The sequence below is a fragment of the Echeneis naucrates genome, chromosome 12, assembly GCF_900963305.1.
Source record: "Echeneis naucrates chromosome 12, fEcheNa1.1, whole genome shotgun sequence".
In the NCBI taxonomy this organism is placed as follows: Eukaryota; Metazoa; Chordata; class Actinopteri; order Carangiformes; family Echeneidae; genus Echeneis; species Echeneis naucrates.
In genome coordinates this window covers 6,964,045-6,979,398 of record NC_042522.1, presented here as the reverse complement: position 1 = coordinate 6,979,398, position 15,354 = coordinate 6,964,045, and the positions used below count along the sequence as shown (strand labels likewise).

Sequence of the window (15,354 nt, the reverse complement as noted above, 5' to 3'; positions counted from 1 at the left end):
GGTTGGCTTTTGCTACACAGTTGTTTTATTGTAGCTCATTTTGGTTTATTCACAGGGGCTTACCTGTTTAAATAATAGCCTGTTTAAATTCTGCATCTAACAGAGTTGTCAGAGTTGTCTCAGGGCCAATTTATTTACTTTTCCTTAAAAAAATTATCTTTTTCTTTGTATTTATGAATTAAATAAAGTATTTTTTTCCCCAAATGCAACTTTAATATGTAATTATAATGTGTTGTAGCATTGTTATTGTTGTTATTGTTTATCAGTATTTAGGCACACAAAGGGCGAAGTGTACGGAAGCCCCGAGGTGGAAAAGCGGAAGTTCAACATAAGAACAGGCGAAGAGTCTGAAAACGACCAACCTGCGATAGAGAACGACACTGAACTTCGCAAAACAACGATGGAGCTCTCGTATCAATCCATGAAAATCGCCCATCAAGCCCGGGAGGCGGTGAGTGATAGTCTCTTTGAGCATTTTGCGTTTTGTTTTTATTTTTCAAGCAGATTTGACGAATAACCCGTAAAGTTGACAACTTTTTAGCTAACAATCAATGACACTTGGGAAGGGGTCATTAACTTCAGCTGTCACCGTGCTGGTTAGAATGTATCGCCTAGAATGTGTAGAATGTGTAGCCTGATCAGTGTGTCTTACACTCTCTGATACTAAACAGCCGCCAAACACCCACAACTAAACGGAAACGCATTTAGCCGTTAAGCTAAGCGGGCTAGTTTTGTATGCAGATAGATGTAATTGATTGGCGTCCACCGGTTGCCTAGATACCAAGTGTGGCGATTTGTCTCCCCCTACTGGCAACTCATATTCATCAACCACATATATTTAGAGAGAGGAGTGTCGCATGCAATAATCAACCAATGTAGAACTTATACCATACTATACTATATTTTATCATACTGTATACCACTATTTTAGAATAATAAATATTAATATTATGGTAACATTGATAATACAACAACCTAACTGAAGCAAAGTTTAATTTTCAGCTGCTGCTGAGTCTCAGTAATAAACACGCTATGTGCTGATGCCCAACAGGATGAGTTGAGGACTGAGATGAGGAAGAAGAGCATTCTCATACTCATCTACCACCACCTTCTTGGACAAGGGTCTGTATGAAGAATTAAATAGGCAACAGTAGCTTCTTGTAGAAATGCAAAGTGAACTTGTCTGGGTCATTGTGACAAATACAGTTTAAATAAAGAGAATAATGAGAAAGGAAAAAGAATGAAAAAATGTTGTTAGTTTGCAATACATGCACACTACTGAGAATATGGGTAAAGTATGTGTTTGTGTATCTAGATATGTAATTACTAGACAAAACATGGTAAAAAAAAAAATCTTTGGGTCCAAGCACAGGACTGAGCAGACATAGTTGGTTGTGGGACTTTTTTATCATCCCAATGTGTGTGCTTTGTGTCTGTCCCCCAGCTACATGGCAGCAGCAGTGGCTTTGGATCAAGAGTCAAATGGAGGTGTGAGGAAGTTTGAGGTTTGTGATAACATCGATCTGGAGATGGTGCTGATGGAATACGAGAGTTATCACTATGTTAAGTTCCAGAAATATCCCAAACTTATCAAGAGAACAGCAGAACCAGGTATGTCACCACTAAAACACTGAGAAACATACACAGTCGGACAAAGTTGCTTGTAAGTAATAAAATATTTGAATATTTTCATTCATTCTTTCAGTATTTTCTGGTGTGTTTCTGTTTTGTTTTGTTTTTTCTGGTAAAGGCGAAAACAGATATGTAAAATCTGGTGGAGTAAAGAGGTGAGACTGTTGCACATGTATTGGTCATACATTGTTCTGTGTACTGTCAGTATGAACAAAATTGTAACATGCACATCAACAACAACATTCTAATGAGAGATGTTGAGATAATTTTAGATGTTAAATATTTACAGATTAAAATCTCTCTTTAACCTTCAGGAGTCCATATTCAGGTGTAAAGCCACTTCCCAAAATCAGTCCATCCCAGTCCCCACAGTCTGGAAGTGGAGCAAAGAAAGCAGCCACTGGGGTAAATGCACATATATGGTGTTAAATATGTACTAACCACCAAAAATAAATACACTGAATGTAAATATAAAAGCTGCAACGCTGATGATTGTGAATAATTTCCCAGGAGAATGGTTTGTCTGTCCCTCCAGAGTCATCAGATTTTGGTCTCAGTGTTTCCTCCTATAAAAATGGGCCAGCGGGTGAAGAAGCTGCAAATCGTAAGGTACTGGGAAGTTCATTTTTTCAACAGTATTCTCACATGTTTTCTATCTGTTTTCCAAACAAAAAAGTGTTCAAATAGTATGTGTTGTCTATTTTAGGGACAAACTGATAGTAAAGGTTTTAACCAGGATGCTGCCAAAGGAGCTGTCATTGTCTCAGACCACATGGTAATCACACTGGAGAATCAGAACGACACAGAGAAAATAAAAATAGCAAATAACCTCATGCAGAAAAACTACCCCTAACCTGTAATAATAGAGTTTCCTTTGTCTTTTCCTTGTATGGCACAAAGGAACGGCTACTGAAGCCCCTTAGTGGCTTTTCTGGAATGAGTGGGGAGATGAAAGAACTGGCTTCAGTCATCAGCAGGGTATCACACACACTCAAATATTATATATGAGAACTTACAGTATTCCAGCACCATGTCAGATGGCTGTGTGGGGGGAAAACAAGAAGTTTAAATACACTTGGGAACCTGCTCAGGTAAATCCTGGAGTTCACTTGCTAATACAATTAGAAGAACACCGTCCCCCACTTTCAACCTAGCTAGTGTTACCAGCCAATCAGAAGCAGAGCAGGGCAAGTCTTCTTAACGCACTTAATTGTGGTTAAACTTCATAATATATGTTTTTAGCGGCGCAGTTTAGGGGGTTCATATACCTTATTATTAAGTATAAATCAGTACAAAAACAAAGACCCTTCTCAATTAGACAAAAGGTCCAATCTCGCATTATGAGCTAAGGGATGATGCTAAATGTGTGAAACCTGGAAAAGAAGTTCAGGTAGACAACGATTTAAGAACAAGTGGAGCTGGGCTTGGATAGAAGGTGCGTGTTTCTGCTCGGTACAATCGAGGAAGTTAATCTATGCTACCAGCAGTATTGGTATTCAAGATCATTTTTGGTTTTTTTGTTTATTTTTACTTTTAGCCCTGATCGGATCTAGAATCTAAAATATACTTTTTCTAAACTACTTGCACAGAAGTTATTCTAAAAATGCACAAGTGTCCTTTAAAACCAAATATGTCCACTAGAGAGCAGCGAGAGCTTTGAATTGACCTGTTGTATTAATGAAGGCCCAAGTTCGATTTATTTCCCTTATCTGAAGCTATTCATGCAATAAGAGATGTGTGTGTGTCAATTTCTAGGTGTCTTCCATGTGCAATCCCTCACTTTGTGTGTTTGTGTGTGTGTTCAACCATAAAGGACATCTATTTGCACTGCCCCAACGTGAGGTGGGAGGACATCGTTGGCCTGGAGGATGCCAAGCGATTAGTCAAAGAGGCCGTCGTCTATCCCATTAAGGTGCGCCTGCGGCCCGAGAACACTGGTATTTCAGCACCGGTCACCGGTCTTCGATTCTGAATACATCTCCTTTAAAGGGCTTAAAGAGAAGGAAGGCACTGGGGTCAGGCCAGTTTGTTAGACTGACATTAAATCTATATCTGGAATAATATGGTAACACATACACAGATGAATAGACGGGCAGGCAGGCGAGCAGACGCATGTGGAATGCCATGGGGAATTTATATACATGACCACATTAACACACTTTTTCCTCAGCAGACAGCAAGTTCACATAAAAATAAAGGCATGCACACAAACACATCAGCACAAAGACAGAAAACACATACACGCACATTTCTATCATCATCACCCAGGCCCCCTGATGGATATGATGACAACAAATCAGGTTGTCTGCATCCTCTTGACATTTACAGACGGAGATGAGGACAGATGTGTCTCTATTCTCCTCTGTTGGCCTGTTTTATTGAATAACACGTCCTCCCACAATCCCTAACTTTTGTCTCCATTATTATTCATTCTCTATGGTATAAGGTCAGTTAGGTGATCTGAGTCAGCCCCTACTTTGCCAACTGAAATACAGACTGATTTGCTGTATCTGGTATTTGCTGCACTCATTCAGCTATGCATCACCAAATCCCTTTCCTTTGCACACAGCTCAGATTCTTATCAGTCTGCAGAAAATGGAAATTTAACAGCAATAAAAGCTCTTCTTATTGAAATAAAGGATGGTTTTCTAATGGTCTGTGTCACTTCTGTTGTAATTCCTGCTGTCTGTGCCCTTTTTTCTTTCCCTCTTCTGTCTGTACAGTACCCTCAGCTGTTTACCGGCATCCTGTCTCCATGGAAGGGCTTGCTGCTCTACGGTCCCCCAGGTAAGACCTCCCAAATTATACACATTCATCAGGTTTCCTAAAAGAGGAAAAACATGTTTTTCATACTATTTATTAGTATCCTATTATAAAGAATTCCAAATATAAACTTTTTCAAAGCTGACATGTAGTTTTTAGTCCAACTGGCTCACTCACATACACAGGCACAGGTAAGACTCTGCTGGCCAAGGCTGTGGCTACTGAATGTAAGACCACCTTCTTCAACATCTCAGCCTCCAGTATTGTCAGCAAGTGGAGAGGAGACTCTGAGAAACTGGTCAGGGTAGGCTTCCAGTCAAAACATCAAACAGATCTAATGCAGCAAAAATGAATCAAGCTGGCAGTTTCCTATATATTTTTTTTTTTTTCAGTGGTATGTATACTTCTGTAGGTCCTGTTTGAGCTGGCCAGATACCACGCCCCATCCACTATCTTCCTGGATGAGCTGGAGTCTGTGATGGGCCAGAGAGGAAGCAGCATGGGGTGAGCTGAACCAGTGTGAAAGTATGATGAAGGCAGATGTGGGAGTTTCACCAGTAGTGCAGGTCCAGACCACTAAGAGTTGACCATGTATTAGTGTCATTTTAAAGAGCTTTAAATGACTTTTGTAGATGAGTCAAGGTAAATAAAAACATTGTATGATGTGTATAGTAAACTCTGTTTCCAGAGGAGAACACGAGGGCAGTCGCAGGATGAAGACAGAGCTGCTTGTTCAGATGGACGGACTGGCGAGATCTGATGACCTGGTGTTTGTATTGGCTGCCTCCAACATGCCTTGGTAGCACTTAGCATGAACACATAGCACCTAGTATTATTTTATAATGATAATTTCAACCAGTTAATTTGTTCCTCTTGCCTTTTTGTATAAAAGGGGATTCTAATTTGATAGGCATCGAGGGAAAAAAATAGAAAAGCACATTTTCAAAAAAAGTAGAAAATGTGTCACTTCTCCTTCTCTCAGGGAATTGGATCATGCCATGCTAAGGAGATTAGAGAAGAGGATTCTTGTGAGTCTTCCACAGTCACAAGCTCGCCAAGCTATGATCTCTCATTGGCTGCCTCCTCTCACCTCCACAGGAGGGGTGGAGCTACGCACTGACTTGGACTATGAAACCCTGGCAGAAGTATGTAACAGATTTTTTTGAGACAGCTTAAAAGTTTAACTATTTGTCTGCTGCTCTTTGTCTAATATGAGAATAATCATGTCTAGGATAAGAATCCTGTATTATTTTCTCCAAGAAGAGCAAAAATAAAATCCTGATGCAGTGCCTCTCCGATAGGTCTTATCTGCTATTTTGTGTGTGTGTGTTTCAGGATGTGGAGGGTTACTCTGGCTCTGATATCAGATTGGTGTGTAAGGAGGCTGCCATGAGACCAGTTCGCAAGATCTTTGATGCTCTGGAGTTACATCAGGACGGTAGGACTACATGCACCTGCCACGGACCCAGATTCCATTCATTTCCATGACACCCATTGTTTAATGTGAGGTGTCCCTGAATGAAACTGTAGATTTCCTCCACAGAAGACACTGACATGCCTGCCATCCACCTGGAAACTGTGACAACAACTGACTTCCTAGAAGTCCTCGCACACACCAAACCCTCAGCCCGAAGCCTGATCGACAGATACACAGCCTGGGAAAGCGAGTATAAGTCTGTCTGACACACAGGTGCTCATTTTAAGATTAAGAAAAATGCAACATATTTCAATGAGAAGTTATTGTTTTTTACTGCATAAAAAGTTGCCTAATGCAGTTGCACTTCATAGGCACTATAACAAGAGTTGCAGCATTATACTAATGCTTTTTAAAGTTCGGACATGATGAACCTGCTACAGTGGGCTGAGGCAGAACTGGTCTGCTGGCTTTGGAATGTTCAGAAATATTGTTTGCATCAGTATTCTCTGTTTTATCAGTTTGACTTCATATTTGACAAACGTGACATAACTGAAATAATATGTGCATGAATATAAAATTCGAGAATTACCTGAGCCAGTGATGGCATTGTTTTTAAATGGTGCTTTTCTTAATTTAGTTTTTATGTGCAACGATCATAAGCAAAAACCGTCAAACAATATCCATCGACTGAATATTTCTTTTATTCAAACAAACGCATTCATAATGATGAAACAACAATTACTGTGGCAACAGGTTTATAATTCTAAAATGTATGACTTTTACTTTTGAACAATTTAGATTTGGAGAGAAATTATAAAATTGTTTACATTTAATGAGTTTAGTTAGTCAGACCGATTAAAAACTTCAGGCTGGTTACTTTTACTGATCGTGATGAAGGGATGAGGTGTTTCTTCCTACTCTTTTGTTCCCAGCAGTAAAACATCATTTGTCAGCAACAGAAAAAAACAGATTAAGTGTTTCTTGTGCAAATTAAAAACAAAATTGCTTGTGGCTCATAGCAGGTTCTTCATGATGTATTCAACAGCATCTGGGAAATTATCACAAGTAAGGTGGGGAGGAGGGTTGATTTTACTCTCATCACCTTTTCTGTATTTACCTGGTGGAGGAGGTGGAACAAGATCAGCCGCAAAAACAGATAGAACATATTTTGTTTAGTTCATATATAAAACACATGAAATCCAATTTAATGCAACGAAAATATGTTCAATTGCAGACAAAACAAACTGTGACAGGTAAGTCTAAAAGGAAGACTAAAAACAGGAACAGGCAGTAAAGCTGGTCATGTGATGAAAATAAACTGGAGGAAGAATTTTATGCTTCTCCACAGTGAACTCTCAGACTCATTAATGAGATATATTGGTGACAACTTGACATGAGTTTTTGTACAATTTACTTGGACAGAAGGATACACTGATTAGATTTTGGAGGCACGGGTAAAGGTGACCTCACTGTGACCTCATTAGACAATTTTTAACCAGAATTTAACACTGAATGTCTCTGAGGATAAGATTCTTAAATATTTTATATCAAAATGGTTAATAGTCAATTTTACTGTGATGTCATCCTGCTCTGGAGAAAAATCATTCAACACTGTAACTAAGGAAGTGAAGAGGGTGAACACATTTCATTCAATTTGACTTAATTGACACTTGAATTGATAATTTAACTTTTCTTACCGGTTCTGACAAGAATACCCAACATCCCTGCGTTCTGAGCCCCGCCCACATCATCTCTCGCATCCTGCAGGAAGACAACATAAAGAGGCAAACTGTCAAAGACATTTCATAACATCCATAGCTGTTACCACACTCAGGTTCGCAGGCTGCTCAGCAAGTGGTTTCATTAAATGAGTCACTTACATCTCCGATCATGACCGCTTCACTGGGGCTACAGCCTAAATCAGACAGGGCCTATTTAAGGGAAACAACCAGACAACTTTATAGGTTTGACATATTTATCCTACCATTCATTGTGTGTTTAAATCAACTCTAAATTCAGATAGTTTAACAAATAACTGATTTTAACAAAATGGAAGAAGACTTGATCAACAAATATATGTAAAGGAGCAGTGAAAAGTCTATCCTCTTGGGGAAAAAGGTGAACAAAGAAGAAACGCGATTCCAACCTGTGTGAAAAAAGTCCTTTCCGGCTTTCCCACTACTGTGGCTTTACAGTCTGCAGCATACTCCAGTCCTGTAACAAAGGGTCCAGGACCAAGGGCTAAACCATCCTTGCGTTTGTAGTACCGAGCCTTGTGGATGGCAATGAGAGGGGCTCCTTCCAGAATCATTCTGCGGAGAAATCTACATGATTAACAGGCTTCAGGGACTTTATCATCATAATATTCATTGGAAACAAAGAAATTCAGCTTTTAAAAAGGAATTACTTTTGATATGTTAAATTACACTCATCTTCACATTCAAACATGAGTTAGACACCTGAAAGCTTTGTTGAGTGTTTGGTAGTCGAAGTGATCAGGAGCGAGTCCGACAACAACAGCGTTTGGTTCTGACGTGTCAATACCTAGAAACAGATACAAAAAAATCTGTCATTTTTATTTGGCATGCCTAATTATTATCAGATCACTTATTAGATCAACACACTTAATCTAATAACATCATTCTTTTAAGGGTCAGCACAGCTTTGGCTCTTTTTGACAACGAATGAAATAAAATGTATCAATTACAAAAATCTTCAAGTGTAAACCAAAATTTTTACTTTTTTCCTCTCTTTTTAAGTCTCTCACACACACACACACACACACACACACACACACACACACACGAAACCCAGTACCAGTGAAGTCCTCCAGTGCACTGTGTTCCACCAGCAGTAGTGGTCTGTGTTGTTTCTGCTCTAACAGACTCCTCGCTGCACTGAGAGATGTGAAGATTTCTTTTTCCTGCACAATGTCAGCAAACAAGGCCAAAATCAGCATTAGAATTACTGGCATTACAAAAAAATAAGAAAGAAAAAGTGGAGGGCATTGTCACTAAATGACCTTTTACCTGGAGGTCGAAGTTGAGACGCTGCAGACGCTCCAGTAAGTTTCTTTTACTTTCCTTCGTTGTGTTGGTCACAAATTTCACAGCTACAGAGGACTTTCGTAACCTTGCAGCATCAAAAACGCAAAAACAAACATTATTTGAAAATAATGAGACAGCACACTGTAGATCAGCGGTTTTCAGTTCTGACCTTATGGACTTTTCAGTCATGTAGTAAGGCTCAGGCTGTTGGCCCTCCATTTGTCCAGGGCTTCCTACCTGTTGAGGGCATCCTGAGCCCCAGGTACCGCTGTGTCCTCTATATGCAGCGTTCCACTCAGGTCAATAAGCACAGCTTTAAGAGCTCGTCTGCCTGCCATGCTGGCAACCTGCAGAGAGGAATATGGTGAACACACCTCAGGGATGCAGTGCCATGTGAGACTGTTTTCCACCTGCATCTCTTTGGGACAAGCGCAAACTTCAACCAACCATAAAACTGTAAAATAGCCAAGCACATAAAAGAGGACATATTCACTGTTAGATAAGCAGCTTAAAATGCAGTTTCTGATTATAATTTTCTAAACTCCTAAATATGACCAAGGTCCACTGTGAATGGAGCTTTACTGGCTTTAAAAAGCTTATTCTTGTAACATAATTTATCATTTTGAGATTACACATTGATAATCATCATTCACATCAGTACTGGCAGAACTGATAAGATTAATAAGTTATTCAAACCTACGTCGGTACAAACTGAGAGGATTATTGACTGGTTTGATTCAAGCAGCCATGGTTTCCTGCCTAGAATATGGATTTTGGGATTGTATTGGTATTTGATTCGTGACTGCATGATCCCCTTTTATTTAGACATGCTTGCATTTCTGTCATGTAGTTATCAATGTGAGGGTACAATTAATGCTCTTAATACGCACCCGAGATATACACACACACGCACACAGCCTGTAGGTCATGTATCTATTATTTGTATTTAGCTCAACTACTAACAGGGAATAGGAATAACAGGCTGTAAGCTATTTGTGTGTGCTTGTGTGTGTAGAAGGGATATTAAAGGAAAGTGTGAACTGTGGTAAGCTTCACTGCTCTCTACAGCTGACTCCTTGTGTCTTTGTAGCGTTTGACTGTCCTGTCTGGGAGCATTTCTGTGATTGTCCAACTATACTCATCAGCTAACTGAAGTATTCTCTCCCCACATGCTGTAACTATAGGGGGTGGATTAGGGGGAGGTTATTTTTAGGTAACAATTATAAACATCTATTTGCTGGACTGCTGCTGCCAGAAAAACAAAGCATTTTCAGTAAGAGAGCTTTATCACAACAGCATCAGCACATCACCTAAATAAGAGGCAAGTGTTGTAAATGTCATGAACACAGCACCATGATAGCTATTCTCATTTCGAATTCACTGAATGTTTCAACACTGTTATGTAACAGCACTGTTGAGCTCGTTCGGGGTTTTAACCGCACATTCCATTTTTATTTTTTTTAAATGAATGTTTGTGTCATTTAGACACTGCAGTTAAAACAGACCTCTAAAGCGGACCTCCCTCTCTTATTTCTGCATCATTCGACCTGGATCTTCTTCCACACGTGAGTGAAGAACGACTAAATGTAGCAGCGCACTTGAATCCTCCACGTTCACAGAGAACACAGAGCTGGCATTAAGTGTGTGTTCGTGTTTTTGGGGTAAAGTGTAGAACTAACCTTTAGCAACAGCAGCTCACCTTTCCGGCTTGCTGGTTTTCTTCTTCGCTTGTTTATACTGATGTTGTGCTGCTCCCTGCAGCTCACCTTTCCGGCTTGCTGGTTTTCTTCTTCGCTTGTTTATACTGATGTTGTGCTGCTCCCTGCAGCCCACATGCTGAAACTGCGCCGATCTCCTCCCCACCTTCATTATATGTTTCTCCGGCGGAAAAATCAAATAAAATAAGAATATGTTAAATATCTACTTCGTCTGTGTACACTCATTTTCACGTTTACTTCCTCTCACTATTATTGTAATCATTATTATTTTTCTACATCATCAAATAAGAGGGTTATCTTAAACCACTTAATCACTCATTAGAATAATAAAAAAACATATGTGACCCATCCCACTAACAACCACCAGATATATCGCATTAGTGAGTCTTTCAGGGCATTTAGACAGATTTAACATTGAGAGAGGAATTATGAAAACATTAAAAACTGTCTCTCTGCACGATGCCAGACAACACTGATCAAAGCCTCTTTTCACGTCACCTCCACCAAGTGAATTACCCTTCTGTTTGTTGTTTTTGTGTGTTGGTTGTAACTATGCAGCACAGAATATAGTTATGGAATATAGAAAATAGTTTTTTTTTTACTGTCATTTTAAGTAAATCCACTAAAATTGCATGACAGTTTTATTTTTATTTATTCGATGTTTATTTGTATCTATAGACACAGAAAACTTTCACTTCCAAAACTTATTATTGTCAGGCCACAGACCCAAACAACACGTCCTGACCCGTGAGGAGCACATACATATATATTTATATCCACTCCTCTGACCGTATTTCATATTTCACCATGAGCCCACAGCTAAACTCTAACTAATCACAGATCATAGTAGCTTTACGATGCAAATCTCCCTGATAAACATATGCTTTCAATTCCAGTAGATCTCCTTTCCCCTCTCACGCCTGCTTCATGTGCATTTAGGATTCTAACTAATGTTAATAAAAGTGTTTGTGGATCTCAGCAGCGGAGGGAATGGTGATAATTCACAACATATGGGGATTATTAAGGAATATGGAGCATAGGTATATACAACAGTCAACTTCTGCTAGCAAGAAAAGGATGCTGCTGTCAAATGCCTCCCCATAAAAGTGAAAGGGCTCACTTCAAATGCAGTAACAGCTATTTTGGAATAGAAATGAAGTAAAGTAGTTCCTTCCACACCACTTTTTGTCAGGATTACAGGAGGCCGAAGGAAGTCCCATCTGACATTTGGCAAGGACGGGATACACTGCACACCCTGGACATGTTGCTAGTCTACTGCAAGGTTGACATATAGAATCATACACTCATTCACGGTCAGCTACGCACTTACAGACCAATATAGTCACCAGTTAACCTAAACCTGAAGGGCTCTACACTGTGGGAAGATGCCCCAAAACACAGGGGGAACCCACACAGGCAAAGGAGAATACGTAAAGAAAGTCCCCAGGCAGGGGTTCAAACACAGAACCATGCTGTGAGGCAACAGTGCTAACCACTGATCCACCATGCTGACAATTCTGATAGTAAATCCAAGACAGGAGTTCAGTTATCCTGAATAATACATTTATTTTAAGACAACATACCATCAACAATGCTTGTGACATTGTTGGATTTGTAAACAGTAGAAAAGTACATTGCTTTGACTGTGTTTGGCAATAATGTTTAAAATTTACATTACATGCACTTAACCAAATTCAGATAAAAGGAATAAAGCACTGCACATTTTCACACTTGAGTGGGTTGAGATTACTGAGAATGAAGGAGCCGGTGATTGTTGTTCAGGTCCGGGATTGGGAAAACTCTTAAAGTCACAAATGAGGACTGTGAAGACATAAGTAAAAAACCTCTGCAGTGACAGCCCCACTAATGACCTAACTGTTCAAGTGGAACTGCAAATACGATTGTGCCCTACTGCTAACAACAAGGTTTTGCCAATTCTATGAAAAGTTACGAGTTCCTCTTTCTTTGGTCACACTAAAATGAAACAAATAACATAAATCAATATCTGTGATGGAATAATGACAATGAAAATGACAAACACTGGGCAGCACGACATGACACAACATATTTTGTCCTTTTGATGTGACGCTAACAGGGAGGAGAGGGGCAAGAACGAACTGTATTTCTGATCAGGTGGTGACTGATTTCAGTTCCAAAGATGAGTTTGGTTGTTTGTTTTTCCAAAACCTCTTCAAAGCAATATGGAACACCTTTCACACTTTGTCTCTGAAGGACACACAAATGTGTGTGCATGTGTGTGACAGAGAGTATTAATGGTTCCTTGGCACATGTTTGGTCCTGTGGTTCCATACTGACACAGCATTAACCAAACAGCAACAACAGGATGATGCAGGCTGTATTCACTATGATTAAAGGCACTGAAAAAAACAAGAACAAGGGGGGAAAAGTCAAATAAACGTATTTTCATTGTTGGTAGCACTAATCAAATCAGGTCTATTCAAAATGAAATGCTGGTTCATCTCAGTGGTTTTCATGTAAATCAAACAAAAATATTTTATGATGAATTCAATCTTTTGTTCTGAAGCTTTCCAACCTCTCATGACAGTCCGAACTGAACGGATGAGATTGAGGATCTGAGCTTTGACTCCTGGGTCATCTCCGAAACCCCCAACTCCCTGGTCAATACCCCAGCCGACTGATGACGGGGGACGGAGGGTGGAGAGGAGGAGGAGGCAATGATGTGGCAATGGGTTCATAAAGGGGAAACAAAGTTTATACAGATTTAAAACCTTGACTCTCAATCCAAGAATGAAAAATGATCCTTGTCCTACATGGTGCATTTCTGTCCACTGGACAGACTCAGATTGTCTCTGCAGCTGAGGGGATTAGCCAGCAGCTAGCTGCTTTTAGCAGCTTTTCCCAAATATAAGAATAAAAACATGGCGGGATGCTTACCCTTGCTGAGAAAACGTTCTTCGTGCAACACGGCGATGGCATTAGTGCACAGAATAGCTGTCTGGATGAGGGAGTACAGGGTGAACGCCATGCTGGCAACTTTCTCACCGCCCCCCTCCGTTTACCACTCCCAGAGATGCAGCTGTCGTAAAGCAGCAGCATGTGTCGTACAGCAGGACAACAGGACGGCCCCCTCGTTCATCTTACGGCTGCTCCATTCACTTCGGCCTCCGTCTCCAGGTGAAGAGGAAAGCTTCTTACACCAAAAACATGTTTTTAAACACCTTTTGATGACTCAGTCTGATCGCATTTGAGATTTCTTACGTTTTTCTTGTAGTCTTTGTTTATGTCGAAATAGGCCCTTTTTCCTTAAATAAATAACAAACTGAAAAATCACAATTAGAACAAAGGCCACACGTTTATTTAACTATGAGGTTGGCGTTTGGGGATTTTTGCCTTTTATTTTTGTAGTACAATATATATATATACATATATTTGACTTTAGTGCTATTTGTCTTACTTTATTTACATGTTGGCCTCAACCTGTTTTATTCTATTTTTTATTATGTTTTGTTATAATACAAGTGTTTCTTACTCACTGTATATATTTAGATTTATATTGTATTTTCCTTTCTTTTCTTTGTTGTTCTTGGCCTGACCAGGCCTCAGTTCTTCATTTCGTACCCCCCTCATTGCATGCATATGTTGTGGGTATGACAATAAAGCTTCCTTGAATCCTTGAATCCTTTAAGGTCTCTCCTTTTAGCTCTCCTGTTTTACCTAATTAGTATTTTCATATTTTGATAAAAGCTTTAAATTATCAAAAACTGTTAGAAACAGTATCATCAGTTTTCCGAACAGAAATGTGTTAGGATCAGTTGGGAGGATTTCATTTCCATAAACAGCCATCAGTCATGATGAAATCACATTCTGGTTCTTGTGTATAGACTTTTAATTTACACATAAATAGTAGAGAAACTACAAGAACATTTTTAAATACATCTGCATTAACAGCTTATAATGATAACTTTCTTTTCTCAGTAAATGACCACTTTGTCCACTCATTCATTTCATTCTATAAACAGGATGAGGACGAGTTCTTGTTTTTATTCTCACTGACACGCACTGGACTGCACCGCCATCGTTGTGTGCGTTTTCTTTTTCTTTTAAACATTGTAATAAATAATATTTTCACAATTAGGGTCTGATGTTCAAATAAATAAACAAACAAACACATACAGATAGACATGAATGTGAGGTTAATGTTCTCACTTATGACATTTTATACAGTCAGGTGAAATCATTTACAGGTAGATGCAACACTGACAAACATCCCTCCCTGTGGCCCAGAAATGATCTGAGAGCTGACAGGTCAGCAGAATTGGCCTTTAATTGTCTGTCCACCACCTGCCAACACTGCCAACATATTTTAAAAGCAGATCCAGCAGATGATGGTGGCAATTTTGACTTCACCTTTGGTTGGAAGTAAGGTGAGAAAGTACTGTCAGGGTATGGCTCAATGTGCTCAGAAGTTAAAAACAGCAGAGTGTTTCTCTATACACTATAGGTGTGAGAGGATGTCATCATTAGAGTTAAAAAAAAAAAAAAAATTAAATAAATCAGATGCAGCAACATCTGTATTGAGAATAATACTGCTGGAATATTTTGTACATTCATAAATCATTAAAACTGCAGGTTCAAACTGTTCCCCCAATGAACAGTTTGCATAAAGTTTGAACCCCTTTTGGTGACAGCGCCGTGTATTAATACTGGTCATATTCGACATTAGGTTTAATACTTAAAACACCATTAATCTGCCTACCTCTACGTGCTCTCTAATCACCTTTCCCTTCATTTTGTT

At 39.4% G+C, this 15,354-nt stretch overlaps 3 protein-coding genes across 4 annotated transcripts; 1 reads left to right on the top strand and 2 right to left on the bottom strand.

Annotated features, from left to right (window-relative positions):
* The first annotated feature begins 381 nt into the window (after positions 1-381).
* On the top strand, positions 382-6,219 carry katnal2 (katanin p60 subunit A-like 2). The gene is made up of 15 exons (XM_029516205.1): positions 382-451; positions 1,052-1,122; positions 1,445-1,611; positions 1,751-1,787; positions 1,947-2,037; positions 2,143-2,241; positions 2,533-2,610; positions 3,446-3,544; positions 4,356-4,419; positions 4,581-4,699; positions 4,808-4,899; positions 5,084-5,194; positions 5,378-5,540; positions 5,731-5,833; positions 5,939-6,219. Exons 1-15 carry the CDS (start codon positions 401-403, stop codon positions 6,076-6,078), a joined length of 1,485 nt encoding a protein of 494 aa, XP_029372065.1. The 5' UTR covers positions 382-400; the 3' UTR covers positions 6,079-6,219.
* A 272-nt stretch (positions 6,220-6,491) lies between these two features.
* hdhd2 (haloacid dehalogenase-like hydrolase domain containing 2) lies at positions 6,492-10,991 on the bottom strand. Of its 2 annotated transcripts, none has more exons than XM_029516120.1 (9): positions 10,539-10,991; positions 9,097-9,206; positions 8,842-8,944; positions 8,630-8,735; positions 8,272-8,356; positions 7,959-8,124; positions 7,693-7,743; positions 7,510-7,573; positions 6,492-6,929 (listed from the first exon to the last, which is right to left on the bottom strand). In XM_029516120.1, exons 2-9 carry the CDS (start codon positions 9,195-9,197, stop codon positions 6,826-6,828), a joined length of 780 nt encoding a protein of 259 aa, XP_029371980.1. In that variant the 5' UTR covers positions 9,198-9,206; positions 10,539-10,991; the 3' UTR covers positions 6,492-6,825. The 2 variants fall into 2 exon arrangements, with proteins under 2 accessions (XP_029371980.1, XP_029371981.1); XM_029516121.1 differs by having other exon boundaries at positions 9,029-9,206; positions 10,539-10,577.
* Positions 10,992-12,123: 1,132 nt separating this feature from the next.
* On the bottom strand, positions 12,124-13,611 carry ier3ip1 (immediate early response 3 interacting protein 1). Its single transcript, XM_029516278.1, has 3 exons — positions 13,494-13,611; positions 13,132-13,233; positions 12,124-12,955 (listed from the first exon to the last, which is right to left on the bottom strand). The coding sequence occupies exons 1-3, from the start codon at positions 13,582-13,584 to the stop codon at positions 12,900-12,902; spliced, it is 249 nt and encodes an 82-aa protein (XP_029372138.1). The 5' UTR covers positions 13,585-13,611; the 3' UTR covers positions 12,124-12,899.
* Positions 13,612-15,354: the final 1,743 nt, after the last annotated feature.